The 27,419-nt window shown below is 38.5% G+C and overlaps 2 protein-coding genes across 3 annotated transcripts in view; one reads left to right on the top strand and one right to left on the bottom strand.

Moving 5' to 3' along the window:
- Positions 1 to 2,146: 2,146 nt before the first annotated feature.
- On the bottom strand, positions 2,147 to 20,451 carry LOC137281603 (alpha-1,2-mannosyltransferase ALG9-like). Its single transcript, XM_067812940.1, has 17 exons — positions 20,381 to 20,451; positions 19,681 to 19,819; positions 19,397 to 19,531; positions 18,722 to 18,792; positions 17,501 to 17,663; positions 16,561 to 16,622; positions 16,095 to 16,182; positions 15,270 to 15,375; positions 14,741 to 14,829; positions 13,580 to 13,616; positions 13,218 to 13,288; positions 12,590 to 12,661; positions 11,448 to 11,577; positions 10,687 to 10,837; positions 9,559 to 9,688; positions 9,292 to 9,419; positions 2,147 to 6,503 (listed from the first exon to the last, which is right to left on the bottom strand). The coding sequence occupies exons 1-17, from the start codon at positions 20,446 to 20,448 to the stop codon at positions 6,383 to 6,385; spliced, it is 1,761 nt and encodes a 586-aa protein (XP_067669041.1). The 5' UTR covers positions 20,449 to 20,451; the 3' UTR covers positions 2,147 to 6,382.
- A 240-nt stretch (positions 20,452 to 20,691) lies between these two features.
- LOC137281598 (propionyl-CoA carboxylase beta chain, mitochondrial-like) overlaps positions 20,692 to 27,419 on the top strand; it is a 60,594-nt gene continuing 53,866 nt past the window's right edge. Inside the window, exon 1 of one of the 2 annotated variants that reach the window (XM_067812931.1) lies at positions 20,692 to 20,908. In XM_067812931.1, coding sequence (XP_067669032.1) covers positions 20,714 to 20,908 — 195 coding nt within the window. In that variant the 5' untranslated portion in view covers positions 20,692 to 20,713. The remainder of the gene's footprint in view (positions 20,909 to 27,419) is intronic. The other variant, XM_067812935.1, reaches the window with a different exon arrangement.

Below are 27,419 nucleotides of genomic sequence, written 5' to 3'. Positions count from 1 at the left end.
TACAAGAAATGTTATCCCCTGTTTATTTGCCGCAGACGATGCACATGCTGAAGAAGTTTGTCTAATTCAGTTTCAACAATTTGACCAGTTAATTGTTTGCATGAAAATAGTGAGAAGTAATAACACGTACAACTTTATGAATAACAACTTCTTGTTGCTTGCGTACAGCTGTTTCTGTACACTGTTACACTGTTTTCAAGTTAGCCAGTCACTGAATAGTATGACAGTGAGTAAAAATTGATTGTTATTTTCATTACTGAATAGTAGTGTTGTTCTGATTACTTGAAGTAATCGAAGATTTGGTGTAAAGGTTTGTTAAGAATTGGCCAGTTTTCATTAAGTTTAATCTTTTATTGAACTCATGATAATGATCTTTTCAACGATATGAATTGTTTTACAATACATTAGCTCATGCTTAAACAGTATCTTTAAGCAGTGTGGAATGTTAAGCAATATCTAGTTTAGAACAGTTAACTTAAGTAAGTGGCTAGATATATCCTCTATGTTGATTTCTTGCTTGACATGGTGACGGAAGTCTGCATTTGACCTCTGCATTTGACAGGCGGCTCGAGTCCTTGGTAAGAAACACCCAATGTCATTTCAAAGTTGTATGTAAGTAGTTCAAAATATGATCACAAAATATGATAACATTCTACATGGCATTGGGTATTCACCCTTTCAGTTATCTGAGATGTGCCAATGTACTTGTGTCTAAGATGATGCCTGTGAAGATCCACATTAGAATTGATCAGTAACCCATCCTTGTCATAGAAGGCAACTAATGGGATCGGATCGGACTCACTGACTTGGTTGACACTATCATCATATCTCAGTTGTATAGATTGATGCTCATGCTGTTGATCACTGGATTGTCTCATCAAGACTCAATACAGAGTGCTGCCATATAATTGAAAATTGCTGAGTGCGCCACAAAACTAAACTCACTCGTCTGAGGGCAGACACAGCATATGGTCTAGATTACAATTTGTGAGACAATTTGGAAGGAAGCCGTTGTGACAGTATGACTTTGTGTGCTGGAGATAAGCGGTGTATGAAATAAGGCCTGTCCGACCATCCCAGTTGAGCTAGATTTCTCACTGATGGTTTAGTAATACTTTTGATGTTCCATACACATTAGCAAATCCACGATATCTTGCCGTCTGGTCTGGTTAAGTCCTTTTTGAGCTATTAACATTTTGAAGTTATCTGGTCTGATGTCCGGCAGCTTTTTGCGCTTATTTCATACACTGTGATAATATGTCTCACTCTTAGAGTATGGGTTCAGATTCTGGATGGGACCCCCCAAAAGTACAATATCCTGCACTTCACTGATTAAAGGGTTCTACCAGACTCAACATGTTCAATTGGTGGAGTGGGAGGGGCACCGCAAGTCCCGAGCCAGGTGAAGTTGAGCAGCATTGGTTGCGAGGAGCATGTGGATGGCGGTGTCTCTCTTTGTTCGCTGGGGACTCACTCCCCAAAAGTACTAGAATCAGTACCTTTTTGTGAATGTATAATCCCAAACATCCTGTTACATTTAGTAGGATGACAAGAGATCTGAGAGTTTCTCTTACACAATCCTTGTTAAAGTGACTTTATTTGAAACATGCCTCTATTCACACAGCAGTCACTTATGCATATGGTCAGTTTGAGAAGGGAGTTGAGAATGAAAAGTTCAGTGGTGCACAGACCAGGGTCCAGTTCCTCATAACTCCCATACTTTAACATAGACTTATTTATGAATGTTTTCAGTGTTCATGAAAGTGTATCTGAGAACAATATGAGTGAGTGAGTTTAGTTCTACTCCGCACTCAGCAATATTCCAGCTATATGGCAGCGGTCTGTAAATAATCGAGTCTGGACCAGACAATCCAGTGATCAACAACATGAGCATCGATCTCCGCCATTGGGAACTGGTGACATATGTCAACCAAGTCAGCGAGTCTGACCACCCGATCCCGTTAGTCGCCTCTTACGACAAGCACAGTCACCTTTTATGGTAAGCATGGGTTGCTGAAAGCCTATTCTACCTCGGGACCTTCACGGGTCGAGAGAACAAAATGAATGATGAAATGAGTGATATAACAATTTATGTTATATCATATCTATTGTCCAATTGAAAACATAGAAACACAAGAGTAAGCTGTTATTTACAATGTCAATTTTATTGCATCTTTGTGTGTATGGTTTGGGCAAATATTCACAAAATGAACACAACAATGAAAAGGATACCTTATATGCCATGGTCCACTTTATCCTATTGAAGTTTCAAAATGTCTGCTTCATGGGAGATTGACTGTGTAAATGAGGAAAGTTTGAAAAAGATATTTGGTTTGACTAACAAGGAACAGAAAAAAGTCACGAGGAAGCTTTCTTCTCTTCACCTCCACAAATTGTCAGACCAACCAGTATGTGAGTAAATAGACGATTGCTCACATCCTCATTCAGTGTCGGTAGTTTTAGCGGGATCACTAACAAGCCACAATTTGTCCATTCACTAATGTAACTAATGGGTATTGTAATACTGAGCCTTGTAAAACTACCATTAGATTAATATACTTCTTTAATTGCTGTTATACCCAGAGCTCCAGATTTTTCAAGTAATTGGGTATTTACTCCCATGTCTGTGTATGTATGAACAATTGCATGTTTTGAGGACTAACTAGCATTTTGTATACTCCCACTAGTGAAAAGAATTGAGTACTTTAACACAGAGTTTCTTATCCTTATTTGGTAAGTAACTAAACGCATAAATATAAATACATCTCAATAGACTAAATGTTTTTAGTAACTGTCATATTGCAAAACAGTTTGGTAGTTTGGGAGCGATTTCTAAATACTGAACATGGAAGTCATGTGACAATCAGAGTAAACTCCCGACAGTGGCTATGGCCATATAATAGTACATGTAAATGTAGGCATCGCTTACCATTAGCTAGTGCTGTTGTAGAGTTTGGGTGCCAAGACGAATCTATGCAAGCCAATTTAGTTAACTGAGTAAAGTATGTAAGGTTTTATAGACCTATTGGGTTTTGAGTGATTCTTATGCATTTTCTGTACTCCCAGATTTGTAATTAATTGAGTAAATGTGATTTGTATTGAGTAAAAACATGCAAATATGTGCCTTATCTGGAGCTCTGTATACCATCCTAAAAATTATCACGCCATGTCATAGATGAATTGTGATTGGTACACTCAACTTCCCTGCGTGGACACCTGATTGGATAAAAAGCCAAGGGAGGTAATAATATTGGGTAGAGCCGTAGATGCATCCTGGGTTTAGTGGGGATTTATCGTAAATCTGGACATTATTGAGGATGCTGTTATACTATCGTACATTTAGGATGTGGTCCTACATAAATTGTGCCTACTCTTACATAATCTCAGTTGGGCAGCTTAAAAATATGTACGGACAAACAGATATTTGATGTAAGTCAGTGAGCTGGGTCTTACGCTGCCATGTTAAAACACTCCATCAATGTCACAGTGTGGAACACGAAACAAAGGGATTGTCACCATTTGGGGAATCAAACCCTGGACCAAGTATGCTAGTTGAATGCTTTAACCAGCAGACTCCCCAACTGTTAGGAGTTAGAAGAATTTCACTTCCTCCTTACATGCCCTTGAATATTGTAGTAACTTCCTTCTCCTTTGTGTAGATAGTATAGAGGTAATAGTAACAGAGACATTCCCAACTCACTAAGAATTGTTATCTATTGGTAACTACAAAAAATGAATGATCACACTTTGGGTGTTATAAATTCATTGCTTTTTAAGAGGCACTACACAAGTCTGTGAGCTGCTGCTATACACAGAACTGACTCACTATCACGATGGCAATTTCAGATGTGGGAGAACATCAGTCTACTTTGGGATGAGCTAAATATTTTCAGAAAAAAATTCATGATTGTGCATTTGAATTTTGTTTGAACCTGATCAATCCTTCACGCGAGGTAAATATTCTGGATAAAAAAAGTTAACAAAAGTAGCACGTGTTTACATCACAAACAAAGGTCTGGTGGAACAATGCTACAAAATCACTTCCATTTTGTGTGTGAAGGGACACTAACACTTACAAGACAAACTGACAGCAATCATATACTATTCACACTTTGCTAAGGATACAATTGTTGATTCAACAGAAAACAATGATCAAATGGGTCAAATTTGGTTTAAATATCTAAGCCGATTGTAAGCGTGGATCCAAGTTTTCATTATGTCGCTGCATCTTGTGGATCCCATACCTGCTTTTGTTGTGGGAGGGGGCTGGAGCAATTAATTGAATACTAACACACTTTGATGTGAGCAATAAGCACTAAAACTAATGTGTTTTGCATTGCTTTGTACTTTGATTTATGATAACATGACTTAGCGTACAATACAATTCTGTAGCACTTCTATGATGGAATTTTGGCACCAAAATGGACTGTTATTACTATGCGAATTCATTATTATCAATATTGTCATCATAGCTTCTTAATTTCAAATACAAGCATAGCACAGATAGACTATGAAAACTTATTGATTAATTAATATCAGTCATCCTTATAACTGAATAAATAATGCCAAAGAACAATTCTCATTTCTGCATAGAAACATGCAAGTCAGTAAAAAATGAATTGTCTTAAGTGACATAACTGATTATGAACCTATCCTGTAACAGTTTGTTTGATGTTTAGGATCAAGCAGAGACTGAACCTAAGTTGTCGCATCAAACATAACATCTAATGACCAGTAATTTGCACAGGAATAGTTTCATATACAAGCACTGTATACAGTTAGCCATGAAACTTCTTGTCATGACTCCAATGTTGTCCACTGACTGGACTTTGTAACCGGTGACTAGAATCAACAAGTTGTTATCTGTAAAGATACATGCTTCACTGTTTTCCGTTTATCCTGCCCATTGTTCCATGCACAATGCATGCTCGAGGCACCCAAACTATCTGATTATTATTAACTCAGATAAACGAAGCTGCCTGTTAGGCGCTTGATGGTTATAGTAACTTGGCTTTATCCCATGGGTACCCATTATTCTGCCTTTGTCATTGCTGACTAGAATCAACAAGAAGTTGTTATCTGCAAAGTTATAGACTTACACACTGAAGCAGCAAACAAGGAACCCTAGGTCGTGTTAAATGTCTACTTTCAAACAGTGCAAAAGATCTCTGTCAAATGAAAACAGCTTCATGCCATTATTTGATTACATCGGTCAAAGTCGTGCAAAGGAATGGTCTAACCTATCAGTATGACAATGTCTAAAAATGAAGTATCTTGTCTACAGTCTCATATTTCTAAACGATGTATCTCCTAATTCAAACTGTGAAGATCCTTTCTAGAATTGGTCTTCAGCAGACCATGCCTGTAGAAAGATTCAACAAATAGGATCGGGTGGCCAGGGTTGCTGACGTGGTTGACACATGTCATCATATACCAGCTAAACAGATCGATGGTCATGTCAGTCACAGCATGGTCGTGTCTAGATCATTTACTTTCAGACCACCATATAACTGTAGAAAAATGCTAAGTGCAACACTAAACTACAATATGTTCAATGGAGATAATTTTCAGTGGAATCATTGAAACTCTGCTTCTATGTTTCTAGAAAAGTAGTAAAGAAATAGCTGCCTTGGAAAACATTTTGAGCATGGACATATGATTAATGAGGAGGATCTGTGTACACTCATCTGCTCACAGGCACTTCATGAAATGACTGATTCATTTAGTCATTACATAAATTGACCGATTCATTTAGTCATTACAATAATTTGTTGGACTAGACATATTGACTGTAACATATGTATATATAATAGTGTTTCCACCAGGATCCTAGGGCCACAGGGCAAAGGAATTTCCAAAAGGGGCAACCAACAACAAATTTCAAACTTGAAGTATAATGTTATTCGTGTATGTGATTCTCAAAGGCATAAAGAGCACAGACATTACATTTAACTTGAACATGAAATACAAACTAAAAACCACTAAGTGCCTATATCAATTATGGTATTAAAAAGAAGGTGAAGGGCACTCCATCCTGCTAAAAATGCCTCGGGGAAACAGTATAAAACACTTTAATGCTGGTCACTTTATGATACTGGTCCTCAAACAGTCCATATGATTAACATTTACACATAACATAAATAAAAGTAATCGCTCATGAACTAAAATATCCTATCAAAAGTTGATTTTCACGTTACTCACCCTAGTAATAAATCAGGAAGTTTCTCCTTGTTTGTTTAGGTTTTATACATATATTCTTTATTCAGATTGTTCTACTGAATTAATGCAACACATTTCCAAATTCATAATTTTATGATTTATAACCATGAAAGCTAGAAGTCTTATACAGATGTCAGTGACTTTTAATAAAATCATATCTAAGTCAACTTGATTTCCCTCTTGATTTTTTCGTTCTGGTTGTTTTTAGAAGGTTGTAGTTGACATAAGTGCAATATTTAGCTGATACAAACGGAATGTAGAATGCTCGCAACAGCCGGTGAGATCTGGAAGACAAAAGAATAATAAACTAAAAACAACACAGCAATCATCAACTAATAACTCATCAACTACCATCTCGGAAACCGTTATCATATATATCATGAACTCTGTCCTCGGGCTCCTTTCACGAAGCAAGCTTTACTAAGGTTAACCTTTACACCCATTCTTTAACATTGCACTTGGGTTACCTAGTTCTATGGTAAACTTAGTGCAGTGTTAAAGAATGGTAGTTAAGGTTCAATGTTAGTAAAGGTTGCTATGTGAAAGGAGCCCCTGAACCGTTAACTTATCATCCCGTCAACTTCAACCATAATGTCATGAATTCTCATGAACCCATCTCAAGTATGAACCATCAACACATAATCTCATGAACTATGAACCATCATCTCATCAACAATAATCTTATGATGTAGTCAACCATCAAACCATTAGCCATCCTGTCACCTAATAAAAGATAACTCCTGAATACTGTAACACTGACATCCAAAAGTTGACATAATGGAGAGGTAAGCTATAGCCAAACAGCTTATAGGTTACTCACTTTTATAGCTAAAATGAATAGAATTATCATTAAAATGACCGTACGTTATCAGAAATGAGCGGGCCACTGTAACCTGATAACGCCCGCAAAATGCTAGACGACGGACCATTATCAAGCCCATTGTTAGGTGACGTCATAAGTAGCTCAGCTGTTGAAGTTCAATCACCTACGGCTCGTTTGAACTTGGGTTCATTATTGACCATATATCTGGCTCACATTCATCACATGTGCCTGTGCCATTATGAACTTTCCTGCCTGTGCCAGCCATAACAATTGTACCATAAACGACAACATACAACAATGAAAATATTGACTTGAAGTCTAACGTTGTTGATCACTGAAAACAATGGCGGCTGGTAGTATGAGCAAAGGTCAAGGTCGAATGTCGACACTCTCAACAGTGACGTCATCTGTGTTGTTCTATGACGTGTCTATATTTGTACAATGTGTGTCAGTGACCTCCGTTGTTTTGTTGGCAGTAAATGCTTCTAAATCGATGCTGCTGTTTTTATTCTTATTTTATTAAAAATTCTATTCATTTTAGCTATAATAACAGTAACACTATTTTTCAGGGCATTATCATTTGCAGAAGCCCTTGGTCTTTTCAACTGCCCTCCTTCATCGGGCAGTTAATGAAAGACCTCGGGCTTCTGCAAATGATAATGCCCTGAAAAATAGCATTACCCTTACAATATTACCCATACTTTGGTTTCTAGAGAATAATACAATTACAAGATAAGCATCAGCTCAATCAGTCAGTTGATACATTGTGGCATATCATGGCATCTTGCACACTGACATGTTTAAAGTATTTCTTTTTTAATCATGAAGGCAAACTAAATGGTGTCAGCTTGCTGATCAAGCATAAAGCCAAATCGTAATGCTTTAGACCCCTGAAGGTCAGGGATAGAATAGGCCTTCAGCAGCCCATGCTTGCCATAAAAGGCGACTATGCTTGTCGTAAGAAGCGACTAACAGGATTGGGTGGTCAGGCTCACTGACTTGGTTGGCACATGCCATCAGTTCCCAGTTGTGCAGATCGATGCTCATGCTGTTGATCACTGGACTGTCTGGTCCAGACTTGATCATTTACAGACAACCGCCATATAGCTGGAATATTGCTGAGTATGGCATAAAAATAAAATCACTCACTCACAGGTAATGCTCTTATGTCCTCACTGAGAACTATTCCATGGCTATCTGTGGCCCTGAAGAATATTGGTCAGTGAACCAGTCTAAGTAAACTTAGTCTCAATGTAATTCGTTACACTCCACCACTAGTAGAAGGTCGCGTGAGACAACCAATGAGACAACGGCTACTATTTAGGGATCGGAGGGACTTTCAAAATATTCAGGTCACTGACACAGCTCTCTCCACAAACAAAAATCCGGATATAACACAGTTATTTCACCTGCAGTATATACGCTTTGGGGTTTCTGTTGACATGGTTACCATTAGCTAATATTTCTGCAAGATAACATAGTTGAATATTGCCCAAACACTATTTTCAGCGACTGTTTACTCACCGTTGTCATGGTTGTACGTATGCCGTGTGCATCACCAAGAAACGAGCGTACGCTAAATAGCATTTGGAATCATTCAGGTACGAACCTTTTCCAGATAAAATTTTCGAACGGTATGTGCGAATGTGCACTTTCGCAATTTGGTAAGCTGTGTTCTGATTGGTCAATCTCAAAAGTTAGCTGACGCGACCTCCTGTAAGGTTTTGTTAGACTCAGTAGTGGAGTGTAACGAAAAGTACTGAGGATAAGTTTACTGGGACTGGTCAGTGAACATCTCCAAACTGAATACTGAGACAGAAAAGGAAAGGAAGAAATATCTGTCTGTGAATTAGTGTCCTTCAAATCTTCTACTCCAACATGATACCTGTCTGTTATAAAAACTGAAATAATTCAATGTTTGCTGAATTCTTCTGAACAACTATCCTCTAGGCTTCTAAATTCTCGAAAGAGGTGAGTTAAGTATTGCCATGGATATTTTATGCCTCATTTTGTACCTGAGCACTACAGCATTTTCATCAAAAGAGTGCACGGTTTTCACAGATAAACAGAAAAGTTTTCAAATTTAGATGGTTTTGACTGTTTCAGCAAGCTGTCCTCTGATCATCTCAAGAACCCTGTGTTCACCTGCTGTCCTACGGAGGGGCTATCAGATTTTCACACAGTAAAGAAATACGGCTGACTTTAACTACATATCTTTGATGAATGAAAGGACGTAAACAAGAACTCACCTTGTTGGATCTAAGAATTTTACAGAAGATAAAACCTTCCAGTCCTCCATCTGTGAATATCGTGGTTCATGTGGGGACTCCTGATCTAAATCTAGATCAATCAGATAGTGACATCTGCTGATGTTTATCTGAAATGTGCCATGGAAAGAATGAAAGAGAGAAAGAGTGACATGGAGCATACTTACTAGTCAGTAACAGCACAGTTTGAATCAAATTTAAACGTAGGTGTTGTTTGAAAAGGTTAGTGCTATCATTGGTAGAACTTACATATCTCGTTGGTTCCTCCAGATTGAGATCGTTCATGTGTGTCGGAATAATTCTTGTTGCATCAGGTCCAGATTCATAAGCTTTGGGAAGTTGACCTTTGAACTCTGATTTGATAAACTGGAGATGCCAGCTGAAAACAGTGATACACAACCTTGTCAACTGAACTCAATATACAGGTAAGTGAGGTGATCTGTGACAGGTGAAAACAGTGATTCAAACCTTTGTCATCTGAATTCTGTATACAGACAAGCCAACTGATATGAAATGATTGAAGGAATCTTTTGGTGTTACCAGAGGTTACAGTTGGGGCTATAAAGCCAAGCACTGTTTCATCATCTGAGTTTCTCAACAACCATCATGGCATGAAAACTTGGGCATAGAAAGGTGAGGGTGAGGAGCGGGTTTACTCACTTGCCATGGGGTAGGGGCAGGGTTGCAGGATTTGGGAACGTGAACTTTGACAACTTTTCAGGAGCATCAGCCATTTTCTCAATTCAGAATGGTCCACTGCCCTTGTATCAATAGCAAACTTCAAAATTTTAATTGGCCATTTTTCATTCTAATGTGCAAAATGGCCCATGGCCCCTGCCTTTCCCAATCCCTGGAGTTGATTCACTCGTCATGAGGTAGGGGTGGGTTGATTCACTTGTCATGAGGTAGGGGTGGGTTGAGTCATTTGTCATGAAGTAGGGGTGGGTTGACTCACTTGTCATGAGGTAGGGGTGGGGTGACTCATTTGTCATGAGGTAGGGGTGGGTTGACTCACTTTCATGAGGTAGGGGTGGGGTGACTCAGTTGCCATGAGGTAGGGGTGGGGTGACTCATTTGTCATGAGGTAGGGATGGGTTGACTCACTTGCCATGAGGTAGGGGTGGGGTGACTCAGTTGCCATGAGGTAGGGGTGGGGTGACTCATTTGTCATGAGGTAGGGGTGGGGTGACTCATTTGTCATGAGGTAGGGATGGGGGGGGACTCATTTGACATGAGGTAGGGGTGGGTTGATTCACTTGCCTAGAGGTAGGGGTGGGGTGACTCATTTATCATGAGGTAGGGGTGGGGTTGAATCACTTGCCATGAGGTAGGGGTGAGGTGACTCATTTGCCATGAGGTAGGGGTGGGGTGACTCACTTGTCATGAGGCAGGAAGAAACTGCTGGGAAACCTGTACCACTCCTTGCCCACACAGATGTTGACTGGTCGGTCAGCTGGCAGTGTGTGAATTTTCGGATCATTGGCCATTTTGTTCAACTCCACATAGATATCCATTGATGCATGGTAGCCTACACATGGGGACATTGTCAGTAAAATACATGTCAGTAACAACATACTCTCAAGCCAACTACTATATCAGACCTAACAGAATCTGTGTCAATGGTACAATGAATTAATGTGTTAATAACAATGCTGACTGTAGTTTTGATATGATATTAACAACACAACAACACAAACACACAAACACACAATAACACACACAGGCACACCAACACTTTGTGCTATGTCTATAACACAAACACACACAGGCACACCAACACTTTGTGCTATGTCTATAACACAAACACACACAGGCACACCAACACTTTGTGCTATGTCTATAACACAAACACACACAGGCACGCCAACACTTTGTGCTATGTCTATAACACAAACACACACAGGCACGCCAACACTTTGTGCTATGTCTATAACACAAACACACACAGGCACGCCAACACTTTGTGCTATGTCTATAACACAAACACACACAGGCACACCAACACTTTGTGCTATGTCTATAACACAAACACACACAGGCACGCCAACACTTTGTGCTATGTCTATAACACAAACACACACAGGCACGCCAACACTTTGTGCTACGTCTAACGTCTCCTTGACATTTACAAATCTCACCTTGGTAAATAGCAGTGATCCTGGACACAGACAGCAGTGTGAAGAGGGCTCCACTGAACACTGATACCCAGTTGGTGTGATCCGTATAATGGTAGGCTGATCTCTTGGGGAAAAGATAGCTCAACAGTTTCTGTAACAACCAATAACAATCCACAAAACTGAAACATGTTTTTTGTTTAAACTTGCACTCAGCAGTGTTCCAATCTAACCAGGGCCGACAGTGATTAACAGTATTTTATTTAACGAGGACATCCATGACTGTATGGAAATGATGTAATCAATTAAGTTAGACTAAGATGATTTGTCTAAGACACCACTCACATAGGTTTCCTGTTTACCAACATCATTTGTGTTTGGTAGTTGTAACAAATATAATTTGCTTCAGGATATTGTTGAAGTAGAGAGTGCTGATGAACTTATGTGTCTCACTCATGTGTAAACAACTATTACATACAGTGGAAGCTGTCTAATTCGGACACAACTGGGACCGACTTTCGTGTCTGAATTACAAGGAGTCCGAATTGGACTGGTGAGAGTCAAGAGTTAGCTCTCTTGACCAGGAGATACGCATGCACCAAAACTAAGTATCACTGGCTTCACTCAGCTACCTGATACAATCGATACACGTTAAAGCTGTTTGTTTGTCCTTTTTACCACATTGTTCAGTAGTCAATAACAACTTGATTGATTAACATTGAACCCCACCCATGAGTCCCATGATGGGCAAATATTAATTTTCGACAGTGTATTTAACCATCTTCAGAAATTTCCTGTAATATTTGTTGACACTGTAAAACAGCAAGCTTGCAGAATGTTAGACTGACACGCGAGTGAGTTTAGTTTTACATCGCTGTCAGCAACATTCCAGCAGTATCATGGTGGGGAACACCAGATACGGGCTTCATAGATTGAACTGATGTTGGGAATGAAACCTGAGTGTTTGGTGTGTCGATTGAACCCTTTAATCACTGGGCTAACCAACCTCCCTACTAACACATGAGCTCTGATAACATGCACAGGTTTACCTGTACATGATCCTGACATTCTGCTTATCAGTTATCTCTTACAATAGATCTGTCTTTGCCTGTAGCAGTACCTGCTTGTCAGACACACTAGCTCTGACTACACGTGTGTAGGGTTACCTGTATATGATCCAGAAATATAGCACCTCCAAGGGCAAAGAAGGGGTATATTGGGAACAGAAATCGTTCCTCCTGCAAAATACACAGAGAAATGACAAATATAACCTTGGACCCAAATTAAGAGATAATCTTTATGGCTTTTAAATTAAACTGATTACACACCAGTAAAGTTAATTCTACAATGATGTTAGATTATGAGTGAGGTTTGTAGTTTAGTTATGGAAATCTCCACATTTAAATCTAAAAAATACACTTGAACATTTTGCAGCAATGAAAGTGATAAGGCATTAGAAGAAAGGTAATATTGTAACTGACCCAACAGCTGTACTCAGGGATCAATCAGTTTTAGTGGCATCACCATGAGTGCTGGTGCACCTAAGGACACTCAGCTGCGTTGATGTAACTGAATTGTGCATTACACTGTCTAACAATTTTGATCATCAAGTTTGCTTTGCATGATCTAGTCACTCATGCTGATAATATTTCCAGAACACATTAATTCAATGTGTTTATTAATAAAAATCATAAATTACAAACTATTACCAGATCATGATGAGTCCAAACTTCCACAGCTAGGTGAAACCCTCATACTATAACAAGTAAATACAATGGGAAGATAAACAATCACCTTGTGAGGCCTGGTGAAGAAAATGGCAATCCAGATGTACATTGGAGCCAAGGACAGCCACATTGGAATATCTGCAGGACCATAAAGGTTCGAGTGGGTTGGTGTAAGTGATGCTTGATACACAATGCTGCTGTTTCTAACGAAAAGACTAACAAACCCGCCATTTGAAATTGTGCATGACTATTCAGGAACCCATGCATCAATTATTCTTGAGTAAAAATAATAAATTTATGGAAGCCCATAGAATCAAGAACCAAAGAGGCAACGGTCAAGAATCCCAGAACCCTCTTTCACTACTAGAACTTGAAACTAAATACACTGACTTAAAACTTCATTGACTGTATATCTCTGTCCTCACTTACAAGTGTCTGATGAGCGAACCACCCAGCGAACGATGATCTGAAACAGACATGTTTTACTGCTTACAATTTATGAAAAGGGTTTACCTCAACATAGTGTAAAGAAATATCAAATTCTGTATTATCTATATGCTGTTTAAAGCAAAAACTCTACATACTGTTTAACGCTAAAACTCTACACACTGTTTAACATGCTGAGTGCATCTCACAAGAATACTCGTATCAGTTCTGGTCAAACTTGCCACTTCGAGTTGTCTCATAGATGCATCAGTGTTATTTTGAAACAAGTTTTACATATTGGCAAAATATGTACAAGAAACAAATGTCGCCTGGTGTTCTTTGTTACTGCAAAGGGATAACTTGAAGTGGCAAATTTGACCAGACTTGATACTACAAGTATACCTGTGGTGGTAGTAAACGTGTTAAAGATAAAAGTCACACATGACAATGTCAAAAGAAAAACTCACACACACCTGTATATTTTCATGATATTGCCAAACATTTCCTCCATAACTTTCTAGATTATTTACCTCATGGCCATATTCATTCAGACTCTCAGCTTTTTAACTGCTTGGTACAATGACATCTCATCTCGCAGACAGCTGATTATTGTTGAAAATGTCAATGATGAACAGGTTTGTTTAACACAGGCTTAAACAGTAGTGCAAATACAATGTATAATATTGTGGCAGATCTATTTCAGGCTGGAAGAAAATGATGCAGGTTTTAAACATTTATGAATTCTGGAGAAACCAGTAAGCACAGCTGAAAACCATCTTGAAACACAATCACATTGAACTTGGGTTTGCATCCATGATCATGAGTTTCTGTTCTGCACAGTACACTGCAAAACAAGTATGTAACTGGGAACAATGCCAATAAACATGGTGGGACCTTCAAAGTGAGGGAGGGAGTGGAGGAGGCAGCGGACTGGAGGTTTATGCTGCTTTTAGCAAAATCACGGCAGGGAACACCAACAATGTGCTTTACACACTGTGCTCATGTAGGAATCTGACCCAGGTCTCAAGAATGACGAGTGTATGCTTTTACCATGAGGCTATTAAATTGCCCCTGGCTGTAATGGACACTCTTACAGCATGTGCAAATCTTGACATACAAGACGCTTATTCCTGCAAATAATCAATACAAACTATAACTACTCACAGCGACTGGTAAACAGACCAGGGCAGCCAAGAAAATCACATTGAAGTTGAGGAATCCATTGAGGAAGTAGAAGGAGAAAGGCTCCACTCCTGTGTCAACCACAATGCAATGACTCATTATCAATCCAAACTACTCAAGTTTTCAATGGATGGACAGTTTAATGCTTTCACTTGCATGGAATAGTAAACACAAAGGGCTAAATGATGTTTTAGTATTTTCCTGTTTTGTACGTCTGTTTTGATTGTGTCTTGTAAGGACCAGGGACAAGTTGGGACATGTGACATTCTGTCTAGGGCTGCAACAATTCACCCAGACCTTGATTTGATTAGATTTTGATATTTATTGCTTGATCAAAATCATTTTTGATTACAAATAGAAAAGTTTGGAACTCCACTGTGTTCAAACACAATACCAGAAACCCTCAATGACCTCAGACCTGTCCATATATACTGAGACAGCTGGATTTACACTGGAAAATCTGGCCAACTGCTTAACATTTATCTTGCTACAATATCTGATGCTGTCTCACCATACAAGTCTGGCCCGTGTTCACTGAAGACATTGTAGAGTAGGATGTTGAGGGGTGCAACCACTAACTTGTCGTAGTAGAAGGAGTCAAGTTGAACCAGGGGCAGCTGTAGAAGAGGCATTGAGGAATTAGATACTCAACTATCATTATTAACACGTTAAAGGTTACACTTCAGAATTGTGAAGCAAAATTATATTTGTCAGCTTCTTTTTGCTGCAGTCAACTGTACATCTTACATGTCAGTTCAGGAAAAATCAGGGTCTGAGACACTAGTTTGAGTCTAAATTCTTCACCAGATTTAACCATGTACACAGAGTGCTAAGTTCTCTGTAACTTTGACTTGTTGGCAGAAGAAGAATGAGTTTAACAAGCATAGTGGTCCTCTGCAGAAGATACACAATAAGCCAGGTTGCATATACCACAAGAAACGCAGTTAGCCAGGTCATGCATAAACCACAAGATACACAATCAGCCATGTCATGTATACACCACAGGATACGCAGTCACCCAGGTCACACACACATCCAAGATACTCAGTCAGCCAGGTCGCACATACACCCACGATATACAGTCAGCTAATTCACATAGAAACCACATGTTACACAATCAGCCAGGTCATACATTAACCACAAGTTATACAATCAGCCTGGTCACTATAAAATACAACATACGCAGTCGGACAGGCCACATATACACCCAAGATATACAGTCAGCGAATTCACATATGAACCACTAGTTATGCAAACAGAGAGGTCATACATAAGCCACAAGATATACCATACCTGGTCACATATAAACCACACAATAGCAACCCAAAAAACTCACCAGGAAGAGAATAAGGGATATAAAGCTCCACACCACGAATGTCCTAATGTCCTTCTGTCGGAGCAAAATATCCCAGGCTATAGGTATCCTTTAACATAAGAAGAAACTAGCTCTGAGACTGTTTTCATTGTATCTCATTTTATGATGTTCAAATGAAATTGTATGTCTGTTTTTAAAAGACAGAAATACAAAGGCAACAAAGTTTGGTGTTTTTACTGATACAGAAAATGCAGGAAGCATAAGAATTCATTTTTCAAGTGAACATTGTAGAAGTACAGATTCATAGAAGAAGCTTGCAAATGAAATTTAACATGTAAATGCTGTTCATGACAAAAAAAGATATGTAAGGTCATTGTCATGTGTATCCCTGGGAGATAATAATGAAAGGATTGATAAGCATATGACCGCAGATTTAGCATTATGATTAATACTCATCACAGTTGCTGAGTCATGAATATATGCCTACCCCAGTGCTGCAGCAAATGGCCAGCCTATGATGGTGCTGGCAGCTATTGCAAGGATGGACAGCTGAAACGAAGAGGAGATGGAAACAGTAGAACATCATACACCATACAAATACAATAAAGATGTGAATAATGCTCACTGCTTTCAATTTATTGAGTAAAAAAATATTTTCCCCCTAAAAGTCAGTTACATCATATCAAGTTAATCAACATAACATGATACTGCCAACTGAACCATACCCCTATGGACAGCATGTTGAGAGACATAAAGAAACTACTGGGTCCAAGCAGGGAATTACCTTGAGTGAAGTATTTGAGAGTTCCCTGGGAGGCATGCTCCTACGTATCAGGAGTTGTAGACTACAAAATGGGGGTCCTAGACACTTAAATATTATTATCAATACTTTGTTGTAATGTTGCTAACATTCAGTTACTGCAATTGTACCATGTACATTTTTCACAGTTATCAACCATAACCCAGCTAGTAGCAGACTCAGTTGTAAGTTATTGTTACTTGATTGAAATTTTTACAAAACGTATTTGGATTTTTTTGCATCCCTATGGATGCGATAATGAACTTTGTTGAGTCTGTTGTCAATTTGTTACACAGAGGACGCAGGAATTCGCATCCTGTTAACCCCTGGTCCAGGTCTACACTTGACACTAGAGTTGTGACGACATATCCAAGCATCGATAATCGTGATACTTTATTGGACAATAAATATATTGATACTTTTTTCTTATCGTGATACGCATCGTTACATTACAATTGTTAATTTTCACTAGAAATTGACGGTTATGTAAAAGTTTACACTGTTACTTGATATTAAAATATACAGTTTTAAAGAAAATAACTAAAGATAGCATATGTCGTGATGTGAATTGAATCGTGAATTTTCGGTACCGTCACATCTCTACTTGACACCCAACAACAACACTTACATGATACTGTTTGAGAAACCATGTTCCCATAGCCAGCATGGTGAGATACATGGAAAAACTGCTGGGGAGGTAACTGGAGCATGAGATGAACATTCCAGCACTGAACAGCAGGAACCACAATGTCAATCGGCCAGTGTTGGCCCCGTAGTGCTTGCATACTCCCCTAAAACAGGCACAAAGTCACAATCCTATCACAAGAATTAAGAAATCAGGGTGTCACTATCAAACAATTATTGCAGGAATATGCAAGCAGGGGTGAAATGGTATGGCGCAGTATTAGCAGAGTCGCAGTATTTGACCTTCGGTTCAGTATACCGTATTGGAATCCAAAATTTCGGTATTTTCAGTTTTCGTACCGTCATTTTAAAAAACTTGTTATAGCTTTTCTAAAATATCTAGACATCGAATCAAGTTATCCAAATCTATGCATTCCTTGACAGTGGCCATTTTCTGGGAAGTAAGTTTGGAACTGCCTTGAATTTTATCTACTTAGATGTACAAGTCAGCAAGACATCAATACCTGGGTTCCTTTCCCACTTATCTCAAATAAAAACATTTGTCCAGTCATGTTATACCTTCTGTAACTGCATACATTATGTACACATTTCATTTGCATTAATGACAAGTTGTTACTTATTGTAGGTATAAAAGTCCCAATATGAATGATAGAATATGTGAGACTATAGAATAAATACAAAAAAAGATGATCTGATACATAATAAAACCTAATGGGAAGTCAAAAAACATGAATATCCCTGGTGATTTGTCAAACCTGCAGTATTCTTGACATGTTTGTTAGGATCACTTGCCATGTTATGTTACTTTCTTTAATATAATTTATATAATGAGAGTTTTGTTCATTCAAGATAATAAAGATTATGATTATGTTTTGCCATGTTATTAAACAAGGTAAGGTTTAGTTTGGCCACATTAGCTCTTGTCAGTTTTCTGCATTATGATCATATCACATATACAAAAAGGAAACGGACTGAACCGAAGGCCTAGTACTGCAATACGTATCACACAGTCATGAGAGTGTACTGTTTCATCCCTATTTACAAGTTCACCACCAACTTGAAATTCTGATGTGGTTTAAAATCCCTCAAAGATGACAGTTTTAAAATAACAAAACAAAGCAAAACACTTCAACATTTTGGCTGCCCTATACCTAAGCTAGTGGCTTCTTGTGAATAATAACCCCAGTGTTCAGTCAATACTTACTTGTAAAAGTAGGTTTCACACAGAGCACAGACAAATCCTAGGATACAGCGCAGGAGATAGAACAAGACTATCTGGAGGGAGAGAAATGACAACATGCATCAAAACCTTCTTTCTACCTGCATGCTGCCTCACAGGTTGGTTCACATGAATGTGAGTGAGTGTGTAAGTGGGTGGGTGAATGCTGTATTGAGTGAATGCATGAGTACGTGAGTGAATGAGTTAGTTGGTGAGTGAGTGTGTTGGGTTCAATGCCATTTTCCAGAAGTATTCCAGCTATACACCAGACACATCAACTTGACATTGGAGGAAGGCAAAAATGTTGTCGATCTCAGATGTTTGCCACTTGATGCACACTGACAAGTGTAGAAACATTACAGGGGCCAACCAGGATTTTATACACATGGTCACAGGTTTCTGGTATGCCCAAGGGAAACAAATCTGCACAGTAAATTACCGCACCTTAGACAATGGTTACTTCATCAGATGCAGACAAAACTAAATCAAAGGAAAATAGATCATTTCTGTAACTAATGATTTTTTAATCCATTGCTTGGCAATCTGACTCATGATCTCGGTATTCCTTTGTAAACAGCCTTTTCCTAAATCTTGATTTGCCACATGCATTTCTCAAGGTAAGACTAAGAGCAAACAAAACTGACTGTTTTCATCACCCACCTTGTTTGTATCCAAAAACTTCTTGTATAATTTGATGGGTAGAGCATGCAGCCAGATGTAGCCATAGGATCGAATGGCATAGGTTGGAGAATATTCCCATGTTTGGAATCCCTTGTTAAACAGCAGGAAATGAGTCTGAAACAGAAAACCAGAAACAGGGAGGTGCAGATGAAAAAATGCTGGATGAAAAATGTTTGGAACTGATGATGCTATCATGCTTGAATACGTAAAGTTCTGAGATAACCATCACTTGTAGCCATAATGTGAGATGTAGAACTATTTACCGGTTCCCAGTAGTTAAATGTCTCATCACAGTCTGTTATGATGCTCCACCACGCTGCACACAATCGAGCTGACATAAGAATTTTGAATGTTGTGTAACCAGCAGGTGTCCATGGCTGATCAAGGTCCTGAGCTGTTGTTCTACATTGGAAAATGTAACAAATGTTAGAACATATATTGCCAGCAAATAGCATTTCAAAAGAAATGTCAATTTTATCCTGTGTAGATACATGGAACCCCACATACAATGATAGGTTTCTTGACAAATGAAAAAAAATAAGCCCGTAAAAAGGAAGCTTTACCAAACACTAATCCTGAATTCCGTGCATCCCTACAGTGCAGTCTACCACAGTCTTTCCCAATAAAACAGCTGTTTCTAAACCTTGAAATGAAATGAAATGAATGATGAAACAATGTTTTTTTCATGAAGTTATTTCATAAACATCCTAATCACTGGTTTAGTGTTTCTTTGGGTGCATCCTCGATTATGGTTACATAAAAGAGCGACCGACTTCGTGGCAAAGGCCCGACAGGTGAACAAACATTTGCGACGAGATTTTCAAGCAGACGACGTGTTTCGTCCTGTGCAATATCCATTTCTTATGGTTTACCTTTGGCACTTTCTTAATGTCTGCCATCTCTAGAACTGACCAAGGCGAGATTTTATCGTATTCGTCAAACGTAAACACTGCTTGATACTACCTAGATTGTTTAGACACTTCATCTTTTTTGGGCTTTGAGACCGGTCTCTTCTTCAAGGCAGCTGCCATTTTGCCAATGTCAGGCCCGCACAAATTTGAATATTAATTTATTCATTATCAGCATGATATGTTTACACATTCTTCATGACAAAAATATTACACAGTATAATCAGAATGATTTATTTCGCTGAAATAAGGGAACGTAAATAATCATTTAATTGAGCTTCGTACACAGACAGTAGGACTCGCTATGCTGTTTAAAACCATCGACAGCGCCTGCTGGCGAGTAAAATCTGCTGAATAAAATTTGTCCTTCACCTTGCCATAAAAAATCATGGCGACCTTCATCAGGCTTTCACGATGTCTTCTCTCGAGGAACGTGATTCCCCTTCGTTCGCAAGAAAGATGGTGCGCTGTTGTCGCTGGGAGTACTGAGCACACTCTTGGAGTTAAAAAGAGGATCGAAACAACACGCCAGAGGGCGCTGTTAGGCGGTGGTCAAAAGAGAATAGATACACAGCATAAGAAGGTATCCGACTTCATCATAGTTTATGACAACTCACCTGTTACACTATGATATCTAACAGAAAATATGTTTTATTTATGATGGATATCAGCTGCACAAAGAACATTTCCTTTGCACTGACACCTTCCGGGTTTTTTTGTGTTTTTTTTTCAGATTTTACATGTTCACATAGGTGCATAAGTTATAACACCTTACCCGGAGCCATACGTTATTAATATTATTCTATTATTATTCTATATTGTTATATCTGTAAACATTATGACAGTCTGTTACCGGTAGTCATGCTCATCTTGATCACTTCATGTTAGCAAGCTGCTGCAGTTGTGATGGAAGCAGCAATATAGCACAAGTGCTGTCAGTGGCTCCATTAGTGGTTAGTCTCATTCACATTCTTCACATCAGTAGTTAGGGTTCTAGTTAAAAGGGCCACACAACAAAATGGCCACAAAACTTTCAAGTCAAAATGGCCACAGAAAAGTCAAAATGGCCACAACCCCTAGTCAAAATGACCATACCAAAAAGTCAAAATGGCCATATATTATTTTACTATTTTTCAATACTCATGACATTTGTATTATTTGATATCAAAGTGTTAAAATGAGAAAAGAAGTTATATCAGACAAAACTTGATGTTCATTACCATGATTACACATACACAAATCATTTTAAACAAATAACAAATGTATATGTATATTCTTTATTCATGTACAAGCATGTTTGTTTTTGGTGTGTATCAGTTACTTCTAGTCAAAATCTTGATCTTCTTCCAATAGTCCTCCTGAAGATTGGCCATGGCTGCTCTCTTCACCTGAAAAGTATAAGAACAATAAAAATAGACACAAGAATTAACAACTAATTGATCAATAGCGGCTATTAACAAGGCATTTCTAGATTCACATATTATTTAAAGGTCACATGCAACCAAAAAATCAAACATAATTAAAACACATTTATCACTTATTCGTGACATATGATATACATTGCTGCTTTTAAAAAAACAAATAAACAAAAATGTAAGTGTACAGTCGCAAAAAGTGCAATATTTTGTACTTGGGCTTACTTCCCCCGAAATGAAGTCCTCGGGAGACCGAACCCAGTCGTAGCGGGTGGATCTGCACTCAAGTGTAACGACGGCTTCCGATTGGCTGTTTCATTTGCTGATCTGCTGAGGGTTCATTGTGTGTACAGAAAGATGATCTGTTTAATGGGCATTTTAGAAGTATGGTGAGTCACAAGAAAGTAAGATTCTTTATGGAGAACAACTTCTTTTTGTGTACTTGATGCGTCGTTTCAGTATGGATTCATATACTGTTGTCAAACAAAAAAATCATATACACTAAAAGAAGTTGTTGTCCATGAAGAATGTATATAGAGATGTTGGGTTTGGAAAATACATGTTCTCTGAATTTGCGCTCGATCCAATAAAAAATCATGTCAGTAGAGATGTTAAACTAGTGTGTGGCTGGAATCTGTCATTCGTCCAAGTACAAAGCAGGACTTGAAACTGACAAGAGTTTGCACCAGTTTCCGTCAGATCCACTCATCCAAAAAAAATGAATGTAGTTTGTTTGCAACCCACCGACATAAAAACATGTCATGTGTATCACACGTGCCTAATTACATAACGTGGCAGAGACAGGACTCGGGTGCACGAATCATAAATCAATTTATTTTCTTTATGTTGTATAGTCTGATAGGTGTTAAGTTCAAATTGCACATGGCCAATGACTGAAGCTGTGTACTGCATGTTGTCTTTAGCAGACAGGCAGGCCGGCATATAGGTGTGAATAAACCAGACACTGAGCTTTCTCTGAGACAGAGACTGCTTACTACAATCAACAAGTTTTTTCACGTGCCGAGTACATTATTTACTTGTTTGTGTTTCAAGCACCATGAACCTTTTCACTGCGCATGCATTATGGACGCAGCGCAGCACAGCTGTTGAAACCAGTTTTCCCCCAGCACTGGGGGAAATTTAGTGAAATGTTTGAACTTTTTTTTCATTGCGTTTTTTTTTTCAACTTTATATTTTGAATTGGCATTTTTTATGATTTGCTTCGGTAAGTGCATACCGAAAGGTACCAAAATCTGCAAAGTTGTGTTTTACGTTGCATGTGACCTTTAAGGTTACACAATGTATGTAATCATGTGTTCATAAGTATTTAATGAGCCAATGAGAAGATAAGTGGACATTACACTTTCTGACCTCTCGAAGACTAAAATGAAAATACATTTAATAAATACAGTGTTCCCAGGAATTATTGAGAAAATCTGTGTTTTTTTTCTAATGATGCTAAGATTGGAAAAAGGGCCTTCACTATGCACTAACCATACTAAATAAGGGAGACAACTCTTGAAGGCTTAGAAGGCAGCTCATTACATCAAGAGTTATCTCCCTTGTTTGAGCAGACGGCTTCCTGTGTTGACATGGCAGAATTTACAGCAAGAGAGAAAAGAAAGCTCATTCTAGATGATTTTTAAAGGGGTGAGGCTGATGCTAAAGTGTTAGCTTGTAGACATGGTATTCCTCTGTCTACAGTTTACAGAACTTTGAAGAATATTCAAACAGGAACCGGGATAGAGCATAAAGCAGGGGCAGGTCGGCCTAGGAAATTCAGTGTTGTGGATCGCCGAAGACTTGGGCAGATTGTGAGTAGGGGCAAATTGAAAAGTGTTGAGAACATCAGAAATGAAATGATTAGCAGAGGAAGTCCTCAGGTATGCAATGAAACAGTTAGGCAGGAATTACAGAGACTTAATTGGGTGAAAAAACGTGGAATTCCCTCGCCGTTGATGAAAGATGCACAAAAGGGAAAACGTTTAAACTGGTGTCGGGCTCATGAAAATCAAGATTGGGATAATGTTTTCTTTTCGGATGAAAGTTCTGTTTGGCTTTTCCCTAATTGTGTGAAAATTTGGACCAAAGATACTGTCAAACCTATCTACCAGCGACCAAAGCATAGCCCGAAGTTTCACATGTGGGGTGGCATATCGGCTCGCGGAGTGACGCCATTGTGTGTTTTCACAGGAAACTTGACAAAAGAAAGATACGTTGACATTCTAAATGGTCACCTTCTTCCAACAGCACAAACATTGTATGAAGATGATTGGATTTTCCAGCATGATAATGACCCAAAACACACTGCGAGCTACACAAAACAGTGGTTGTCGGGCGAAAATGTTCAAGTTTTAGACTGGCCCAGTTACAGCCCAGACCTAAACCCAATTGAGAATGTGTGGGGAGTCATGAAGGTCAGAATAAACCAAAAGGGACTGAGAAATATTGAAGATATGAAGGCCGAGGTGGTCCAATATTGGGATACCCTGTCACACGATTACCTACAAACTTTGATGGGTAGTGTGCCTAGGCGTATTCAGGCATGCATTGCTGAGCGAGGAGGTCTAACAAAGTACTAAAACAAGACTGAGACTGTAAAAGGATGATGTTTTAACATGTTTATGTAAGTAAAATGCCAGAAGTTAATAAACGTAATGAGTTACATGACGCAACATGATTCTCAATAATTTCTGGGAATACTATATAACGTCATACATATAATGTTTGCATTATATTTACAACTTGACATTGCAAAGTATATATATAGTAATAAAGAACTACAGTGAATTACCATTATTTACTAGATGATATATATTATCATTTCATATATTTGAGAACAGGGGAAATACCTTTTGGACATAGGTTTATCCATTAGACTACATCAGTAGAGGTTTCCCTTCTGTGAGCCTGTCTCAAGAACGGTGAACTTCTCTTCCACCTCAGTTTCAAAGTATCAACTGGGAAAGTACCTCAATAATAAACACCTAGTTTTGTGTGACAGAACTTCTTTTGTCAACTTTACACTTTGATATCAAATAATACAGATTACATGAGTATTGAAAAATATTAATATAATTAAGATTAAGATTAAGATAAGGTATGGCCCTTTTGACCTTTTGCTGTGGCTATTTTGACTTTTTTGTGTGACCATTTTGACTAGGGTCAGTGTGGCCATTTTGTTGTGTGGTCATTTTAACCTGTTCCGAGTAGTTAGAGTGTGCCTGCAATCTCGAGGTATCGCAGAAGTTGATATGCATGCTGAATAAAATATAATGATCTTAGTTTCAGTTACAATCATTCATGTTCTCTGTATCAGATGTCCTTTATTTGATCTACCTATGCATATTTTGCTGATAAAGCTTAATATTTTTTATGGTTGCCATGTGAAAGAAGCTTGAAAATGGGAGAACTCCAGCTAATTGCTGCATAGGGAAATTTTCTTTATAGAGCCTTGAATTAGACAAAAAACAGGATCAGCTGATTTATTTGTCAAGTACATTTCTAAGCATGATAAGCAGCAACACCTCAGACCAAGGACACATCTAATGCAAAGAATCGTGATGGGGTGTTGCTGCTTATCATGTGACATGTAACTATGTGACATCCCTTTGGGAGTTTACACAATTAAAGTTCGGGTTAATTAGATGCTGTGCTTTGATTGTTAGCACTGTGAGCATATATTCACTCAGTAAATGGAGTTTAGCACTGTATACTCAGTCTAAGTACACTTAGCCTCAGTACTTTTTGTTACACTCCACTACTGAGTCTAACAAAACCTTATGGGAGGTCGCGTCAGGTAACCTTTGAGATTGACCAGTCAGAACACAGCTTACCAAATCGTGAAAGTGGACATTCGCACATACCCTTTGAACTTTTTATCTCAAATAGATTCTTACCTGAATGATTCCAAATGCTCTTTCGTGTACAATCACTTCTGGTTGATGCACACGACACATGACACACGGCACACGACACACGACACACGGCACACGACACATGTTACAACCAGGACAACTGTGAGTAAACAGTTGCTGAAAATAGTGTCTTGGCAATATTCAAGGATGTTATCTTGCGGAAATGTTAGCTAGTGGTAAACATGTCAACAGAAATCCCAAAGTGTATATACTTCAGGTCAAATAACTGTTATAGGCGGATTTTTGTTTGTGGAGAGGTCAGTGACCTGAATATTTTGTAAGTCCCTCCCATCCCTATAAGTAGTAGCCTTTGTCTGATTGGTTAAATTTATTTAACCGTCTTGTGTTTGATTGGTTACCTGCAGAAGAGTGTCACAAGTCATGCCCCTGGAGATTGTTTACATCTGAACATCGAAGTCGTGCCGATGATTACGAACATCATGAACCCCACATGCGCCATGAAGATGTTTATGAGCCATAATTTTTCTTGCTACGAAGTGCAATTGACAAATTTAAACACATTTTACAAAAAAAAAATGATGTTATATCTGGCGCACGTTCGTAATCATTGGCACGACTTCGATGTTCAGATGTAAACAAACTACAGTGGCATGACTTGTGACGCTCTCCTAGAGTGACTATCTTTTCCTAAAAACATAAGCTATTGCCCTGACAACACCTCATACCTAAACGCATTCAACACGGGTGGTCAAAGATGGATAAGTATAAAAATGTAATAGTAGAAACTAAAAACAAATCTCACCGAGACGGGTGCTTTTTCCAACGACGCCATGTTTTGCTGCGTGAGTTTCCGCTCGCGACCGAAAAATCTCCGAAGATGGCCGATCCTGTTTCCAGTATTACCGACATTGCTTCCGATACGGCCGATGTATTTCTGTTATTACCGCTAAATTACCGATATCGCTGCAATTGTTTCGCGAGTGGGCTGCGTTTGTTTACATTTGAGATGCAATTCCTTCAAATTTGCTGTAATTCCTTCAATTACTTAGGGGGGCCTGTGGCAGTATACTGTAAATGCACATGTTATCATTGTGTCTTTTCAAAAATGTGATAAGGTTTTATTCTGTGTAGGTCATATCGAGTTCAGAGTTATATTTCAAAAGGAAGCTACTATGTATTTATAGAAATGTTGTGGAAAAGTATCTAAAGAAACAATAATCAGTTTTGATCTTCATGCTGAAGATGTTTACTTAAACATAAATATTTTAATGATTTTTGTACAATTCAGATTCCAACCAGGGCCCCATTCCTGAAAGCGATCGTACCTACAATCAGTTGTAAGCTCAATGGTCAACTTTACAGTTATCATCAATAACAATTACAATAACAGTTTATGGACGTTCCCATTGTCCACGAATAACATACACAACAATCAATCATAAGTAAGTTACAGACGGTCTTAAGTGACTTAAGGAAGTGATTATACCTTACAAATATTTTGAGTTGCTGTTACAGCTGCTTTGAGGATTGGTAGAGGGATTGGAAGTAAAATGTACAATCGGATTGTAGTGATTTACAGCTGTTGTAGTGCTACAATCACTTTTACGAACAGGCCTGATTTCTGATTCACACTTGGTGTGATCTGATCGACATCAGTGTGCATATACCTTTTCATGATGATGGGAAGGAACTTTAAGGATACTTAAAGAATTTGTGTCTGGCCACTTTCTCAGTCAATCAGATTCTAAATTCTTGGTACAAGTCAATAAAACATGATCTTGAGCATGTCTGATCTGTATAT

The sequence above is a fragment of the Haliotis asinina genome, chromosome 4 (genome assembly GCF_037392515.1).
Source record: "Haliotis asinina isolate JCU_RB_2024 chromosome 4, JCU_Hal_asi_v2, whole genome shotgun sequence".
Taxonomy (NCBI): domain Eukaryota; kingdom Metazoa; phylum Mollusca; class Gastropoda; order Lepetellida; family Haliotidae; genus Haliotis; species Haliotis asinina.
Note: the sequence above shows the minus strand (reverse complement) of the source record. Positions and strands in the feature narration are given on the sequence as shown.